Here is a 7,476-nt window from a genome sequence, read left to right as displayed (position 1 = left end):
CTTGCCTGTAGTGTGACTTTGCTTATTTTCTCCACTTGAGGATGTGAGCTAAGTCTCTCTCAAGTGGGGCTGGACCTATCATCCCTTAAAGAGCCAATGACCTTATAACTGGTAGTATCCCCATTTTACAGAATCATAAATAAGACTAGAAGAGGCTATAGTAGTGCTCTAAACTGACCTCCTGTATAACACAGGCCACAGGACTTCCTGGAATTAATTCCTGTTTGAACTAAAGCATCTTAGAAAAACAGCCACTCTTGATTTAAAAATTGCCAGAGATGGAGAATCCACCATGACCCTTTGTAAATTGTTCCAATGGTTAATTACCCTCACTGTTAAAAATTTGCAGTTCCAGAATTTCTCTAGCTTCAACTTCTAGCCATTTAATCTTGTTCTACATTTGTCTGCTGGATTGAACAACCCATTATCAATTTTTTTTTGTTCACTATGGTAATTATAGACCAGTGGTTCTCCAACGTTTGTGCTGGTAACCCCTTCCATATAGCAAGCCTCTGAGTGCGATCCCCCTTCAAAATTAAAAATACCTTTTTATATATTTAACACTATTATAAATACTAGAGGCAAAGCGGAGATTGGGGTGGAGGCTAACAACTCGTGACCCTCATGTAATAACCTCGCAAGCCCCTGAGGCATTGCAACCCCCTGTTTGAGAGAACCCCTGTTATAGACTTATCAAATCACCCCATTACCTTCACTTTGTTATCCTCAGAGAGGAATGGAAGCACAGATATTAAGATCAAAATTGTCCACTAATTGAGGGTGCCCATTACGAGAGGCCTAGGACCTGATTTTTCAGAGTACCATCTCACCGGGCTCTCTATCCCATCTGTTCTACTCCTTTCCCTCCCCACAGTCCAGCTCCTGTTTCTTCTGCTTGAGCTAGGCAGCTTCTTCCTCTTCAGTGCTTGGATGCCAAAAAGGGAGGGGGGTGTCATTGAGAGCACAGGAGACAGGTTCCATGCTCTTAGTTGGTGCCCAGCCCCAGCCCCAGCCCCACCCCAGCCTGGACCACTAATTATAGGGAAAGTTCATCTTCACCCCTGTAACCTTTGGCTGGAATATGTTCAGTGGGGATAGCATATGTGTACTTTGGGCAGCATTACCAGCTGCAAGTGTTGGCTGGACAGAATCTTTGGAGATTATAGCTATGGCCCTACCAAATTTACAACTGTGAAAAACACATCACGGACCGACCGTGAATGTGGTCTTTTTTATACTTTTACCTTATATATACTCTTTTATATTGTAGGGTAAACATAGATACAAGTACATAGCGTTTCTCAGACTGGGGGTCTCAAGCCTATTGAAAAGGGGTCACAGTATTGCCACTCTTACTTCTGTGCTGCCTTCAGAGCTAGGTGGCTGGAGAGTGGCAGCTGGTGGCCAGGCACCCAGGTCTGAATGGCTGGGAATTCAGCTCTGAATCCTGCACTGCTCCTGGTAGCAGTGCTGCCTTCAGAGCTCAGCACCCATCCAGCAGCCACTGTGCTCCAGCTACCTAGTTCTGAAGGCAGCACTGAAGTAATGGTGGCAATACTATAACTCCCCCCCCCCCCCCCACACACACACACACAAGCTTTGCAACCCCCTTTTGGGTAGGACCACAGTTTGAGAAATGCTGACTTAAGGGCTTTATATGTTTGTATTTTGCAATTTTTCAATAAATATTCAGGCTTTGTTACAACTCTGAAATTTTAGATTTAAATATCTGCAATTGTGAAATTCAAGATTTTTTTAAAATGCTAACCATGAAATTTATGAAAATGGACTGTGAATTTGGTAGGGCCTAATTATAGCTAGTGAAATCTAAGAAGCTTATAGTGAGCAAGTATGAACTGAGATTTTTCAAAGGCTTGCAAATTGGGGCAGATATGGGGGGAGGAGGGGGAACAACAAGAGGCACTTCCCTGACACACATTTGAAGTTCCTGCTCCAAAGCACAGGGGCTAGAGCCGTTCAAAAAGCCACTAGAATTTAACATGGACAAAACGTGTATTTCCATAGCCTCATTCTTGGAAATGGCTGAACGGTTTTGACTGAAATTGAAAAAAGAAAAACTCACCCTGGGGAAGGCATCCGACATGGAAAATTTCATCCCAAACATTATAAGTCCAAGCAACTGAAAAGTCTTACAATGGGAAGAGTTGGGCTACCTTAATTGTAGGCGCTTCTACCAACCATACTTATAATTAAGGCTACAGAATCCAGCAGGGGGGGCCGGAGCTGTCAGCTACAGGAACCCTGCAGCTGCCAGCCCTGGAGCTCTGGGCTGTAGCGGCCTTCCCCCCCCCCCCCCCCCCCCCCCCCCCCCCCCCCCGCGCCGGGGGGCCCCCCCCCGGCCCCCCCCCCCCCCCAGCTCCCAGCCCCCGCAGGCAGTAGGGAGCCTGCCAGGTGCCTGCCCGGAGCTCCAAGCCGCCAGAGCTGAGCCACAGCGGGGGCCCATGCAGGTCCAAGATGCCACAGGTGGTCCCCTGAGCTCCCAGTAATTGCGGGCAGCAAGTGGCCCCCAGAGCTCCCAGCCACGCTGGCAGGAGGACCCCAGAGCACCAAGCAATGGCAGGGAGATGCCAGAGCTCCGAGCTGGGGGGACTCCAGCAACTCCCAGCCGCGAGTCCTGGAGTTCGGAGCCTCTATGGGCAGCTCTCAGCCGCTGTGAGTGGCAGCAGTGGTGGGTGCCGAACCCTCCACTTCTCATTTTGTCGGGTTATTTTAGTAAAAGTCAGACAGGTCATGGGCTTCTGTGAATTTTTGTTTATTGCCCATGACTTATGATTTACTAAAAATTACCATAACAAAATCTTAGCCTTACTTATAATATATTGTAAACCAGTACTAAGTTTCTATTCTGCATTGCTTTGGTACTGATTAATCTACGCCACTCAAAACTCAATGTCGGGCACAATGATTTTCTGACAGAGAAACTTAGGGCCAGGGACATGATGAATGCTAACACAAAGCATGTAAATGAAGGGATGTTTGCAAATTTATAATAGCACTGAAGCTAATCAATGTTCTACATCCATTAAGATAAACTGGAATTGATAAAAAAGTAGAGATTACAGCCTACCATCCCCTTTTTAAGTAGAACTCAATTTCAAGGAGGAGCTCTCCATAAATGTGGATGACGTATTATGAGCTTGTACCTGTAATAAGGAAAACACGATAGGCACTTTCAAATGTTCCACAGGAAGCCAATGGAAGAGTATTACAGAGTAAACAAGGAGACCAAGTGTGGCCAACCTATAAGTGGGTGCACAAAGTGTGGGTGCAGTGGAGCAAAGGCTACAAGAACTTCCACAACTTACAGCCGCTTTGAATGGGGCACATTTGTAAAACTTGCAGCCTCCTGAAACAACTTCCTCCTTGGCCCACAAACCATCCTATGAGGGGCAGAGAAAGGTAGGGAGGAAGAGGGGCCATGACCCTACCTATCCCACTTCCAGCAAACCCAGAGACAAGAAGAGAGACAGTGAATTATGCACTTTGGCAAAGAGATGAACACAGAATTAAAGGTGGCTTGAAAAGGGTAGGGAAAGAGAGGGAAGAACATGATTATGCTCTTTTTGATTCTTTATATGTATATAAAAGCAGCCTGAGAGGAGGATTTTGAAAGCTCTGTGCTTTATAACCTTAGGTACAAGAGGAAGATGAAGCCATGTGTGTTGAGGGGAGAGGGCGTTTTGTTTTTTGCTAGTAGACTCAATGGGAGTGGGAGCTCTCAATGTACCGTAGTGGTTTAACCTTTCATGGAGCTCTTCTCTCAAGTATTTGTTAAGTTTGTTATAAATCTTAGAAAGTTTGACTAAAAATCTCTTCCCCTTTGAATTGTTTGAATCCCTTTATAACTGGGGATTTGCCTTACCGTGCAGCCAAGGGTTCCACTGCAGTGGCTAGTAAGGCTGGGGATAGGGCCACCCTTGCTGTTTCAGGGTTTTTGCCAAGATTTTCCTGGCTTGTGCCATCGTTCTGTGACTTTTCACAGCATTAACCATGACAAATCTCACGGTGACAGTAACACACATAAAGCAGAGAAGATGAAGGATTATTTCCTTAGATCTGTCTAATCCCCTCCCTCACTTTGAGCTGAAACGCATAGTGCAAGAGGGATGAATCGACTAGTTTGCTGGGCATGTCAAAAATTAAAAGCAGCAAAATACAGTACAAAACAGTCAGATGGTCTAGAACAGGGGTTCTCAAACTTCATTGCATCGTGACCCTTTTCTGATAACAAAAATTACTACGTGACCCCAGGAGGGGGGACAGAAGCCTGAGCCTAACCAAGCGAGGGGGGCTAAACCCCGAGCTCCACCACCCTGGGTGGGCAAGCCAGACAAAGCTGAAGCCCAAGGGCTTCAGCCCTGGCCGGGGGGCCTGTAACCTGAGCCCAGCCACCCAGGACTGAAGATCTTGGGCTTCAGACCTGGGCGGTGGGGCTCGGGCTTTGACCCCAGGCCGCAGCAAATCTAACGCTAGCCCTGGCGACCCCATTAAAATGGGGTCCCGACCCACAGTTTGAGAACCGCTGGTCTAGAACCCAGGCAACTTCAGTAGAGATGCTCAGGCAGACTTACATGGGAAGTATAGTTTCTCCAATTCCAGCGATGCTTTATGTCCAAACAAGTAGTATTTTTTAAAACTCGGAATCTCACGTACTGAACACTTACGAGCTGCCTTTCAGCTTTAGATCTATTCTTCCTGAGAGCCTGCAGATATTAGAAGACATCGCTAAGCAAATTCTAACACGAGTGTTGGTCATATTACTCCCTAACTGGACAGGTGATCCTGTGAAAGTGAAACATTTACAATCTCGCAGGATTGGTTAAGAAATAGCTGAAGTGGCTTTTTCTAACAGGAAGAGCCAGACATGCCTCAAATTGGTGCTGTGGAGGACAACCTTTGAGCCAGCTACAGACCAAAAAAAAGAGCGCCTGATGCATTATTAGGGATGGCGTGTTTGTTTCTATATTACCATAGTACAGTCTTCCTGGGTTGTGCATGCTTATAGAGTCAGAAGAGGGCAAGTGAAAAGAATGGAGATAAATTGGTTCCAGACAGCAAATTCTGATTTATATATTTATTTAAAATAGTCAGATGACTATTTTGCACTGTCTTAGATCACTTGCACACTGCTGGATTTGGAACTATACAGTGACAAAAACAGAACACACAAATGTGTTTTGCCAAAAGGTTAGACACTTCATTAGCAGTAATATTTTGTTCTAGTTTCTCTCCTCATTCTTGATTAACTGTACACATTAAATTCTAATAAAAATATTAAAAATAGTAACAAGAATCATTATATAGTTTATTTGCTCTTACAACTAAACCTTTGATGAGACACCATAGAAGACCCAAAATTTAGGTTGTATTTGGGAAAAGGAATGTTTTATAAAACCTAAATATCCTATTTTAAAGTGTCAGTAACAATAGCTAGGATTAAAGTATTCCCCTACAACAGTTAAAATCTGAACATTACAGCACTGAGCTAGTAAATAAGAATCAGGAAGCCAGAATGGCTTATCTTGTTTTTCCACTATCCAACATTCAAATGCAAAAAGTAAACAAACATAGTATTTTGCCATTTATGCTAAGGGTTGAAAAGCACATTTGGGTTTTAAAATTCCTTCAGTTTTAATAATAATACTCTACAGTGACAGTAACGTAGGAAGAGGAACAGGTGCAAAATATTTTTAGCACAGCCAGATTTCTCTTATATTATACTTTAAGGAACTTGTTATACAGATGAACATAATTTAAATTATTGTGAACCCTAAGAAATATTTCTGTAGCTACATTACGCTCCTTTTTTAAAAATCATAACACACACACTTTTCTTTAAAAAAAAAGCACACATGGAAGACTGCAATCTCATGTATACTCAATTCCTACCACACGGCTAACATGCACGTGATATGTACCAGCTATACACAATGTAAAACAACATTACAGGTCACAGTGAAATCATGAAATTCATTTTGGTTAAATAATTGAAGTGGACAATGCATAAAGCTTTACAAAAATATTTTTTTATTAATGAAAGCACCAGAGTCTGAGCAGGACAACAGTACAAAGAATGTAAACATCACTAAGTTCAGCTCCGGCCAACTGAACAGTGGGAAAAACTATTCTAAATGCAACTACAGTAGAAGCTAGTTAACAGGTTACACTGTAAACCAACAATGTATTTTCTACTTTTAATTAAAAAAAAGTAATTTATCGTTGTCGGTCCCAGCGCCAGATACTGGCATCATCACAAACAGCTATAAGGATACTGCTATCCCTGCTAAAACTGGTTTGTCGAATGGCAGCAGCACATTTAGGATGGGTAAGTGTCGTACATCTACAAATAAAGAAATAATTTAGTTGCAATGTTAAGTCTGCATTTGCTATTACACTTGTGAGTAAGGGCTTTGCTGGATCAGAACTTTAACATGTTATCTGACTGACGCCAGTGGAACCCCATTCACAAAGGAAAGGTTGGCAAGGCTGGGCCCTTAGCATATTCTGTACTCCTCGTTTAGCCGTTGGAACCGACAGGAAATTAATTCTCTCTCATTGCAATTTCTTCCTCCACCCAAGGTCAATTTTCATAAAGCTCTACTGAAAGTGGATCATCTTAGGTAGGTTATTGTAATAAACATAAGTAATTTTTTACTTAGGAATACAGTATTGTAATTGGGTGATGAAAGATAGCAAGATCTCCAGGAAGACCTCATATATGACTCTTCAGTAGGTCACCTGGCCAGGCACAGGTGGTCAACTGAAAAGTCATAGTATGCACGTAGCTAGCCTATATAACTATATTTCTACTACTATTACCCTAGTCCTTTCCCCTCCCCCTTCCATTGTGCGCCACACCCACCTGGTAAGTCTCCTCTCAATTACTTTGTAAACTTTCCTCCTAATTACTCTGTAAGCTCTTCGAGGCACGGACTTTCTTTTACTGTATCTACGTACAGTGCCCAGCACAATGCGGCCCCAACCCGACTGGGGCCTCTGGGCGCTACTGTAATACAAATAATAATGTTAACTTTACAGGGTCAAAATGCTCATTCACTGTAAAAGTTAGAATTGAAGGTGTGGCTACCACCACTCAAGAGTTTGTGTTATGGGTAAAGTAAAAAGGAAAGTGCCCTACCACCATTGAAGAGTATGAGTCGTGTAAAGAAGGCAAGTGCCCCAACTCCATGTCTCAGTATCACAAAGGAATCTAGGGGAGTTTAGAAACTTATATATACTCACTTAGCCTTATGAGGATCTTCTATTTCCAAATCCCAAACATAAAGTTTGCCAACTTGATTGCCCAATGCAAGCATCTTTGAAACAAGAGAGAATATAGATACTTTAAAATATGGTATCAAAGAACGGAAGCCAGACTTCATAAAGCCTGTAGGACTGATAACATTTAACACACACACACACACACACACACACACACACACACACACACACACA

At 43.2% G+C, this 7,476-nt stretch overlaps 1 protein-coding gene across 2 annotated transcripts in view; it reads right to left on the bottom strand.

Moving 5' to 3' along the window:
• Nucleotides 1–6,025: 6,025 nt before the first annotated feature.
• EED (embryonic ectoderm development) overlaps nt 6,026–7,476 on the bottom strand; it is a 29,336-nt gene continuing 27,885 nt past the window's right edge. The window contains exons 11-13 of one of the 2 annotated variants that reach the window (XM_026651661.2): nt 7,264–7,337; nt 6,884–7,027; nt 6,026–6,361 (exon numbers count right to left, since the gene is read on the bottom strand). In XM_026651661.2, coding sequence (XP_026507446.1) covers nt 6,235–6,361; nt 6,884–7,027; nt 7,264–7,337 — 345 coding nt within the window. In that variant the 3' untranslated portion in view covers nt 6,026–6,234. The remainder of the gene's footprint in view (nt 6,362–6,883; nt 7,028–7,263; nt 7,338–7,476) is intronic. The other variant, XM_026651662.2, reaches the window with a different exon arrangement.

This window comes from Terrapene carolina, unplaced genomic scaffold, assembly GCF_002925995.2.
Source record: "Terrapene carolina triunguis isolate 2854851 unplaced genomic scaffold, T_m_triunguis-2.0 Scaffold97, whole genome shotgun sequence".
Lineage (NCBI taxonomy): Eukaryota > Metazoa > Chordata > Testudines > Emydidae > Terrapene > Terrapene triunguis.
The sequence above is the reverse complement of the archived record's forward strand: the minus strand, read 5'-3'. Positions and strand labels throughout refer to the sequence as shown.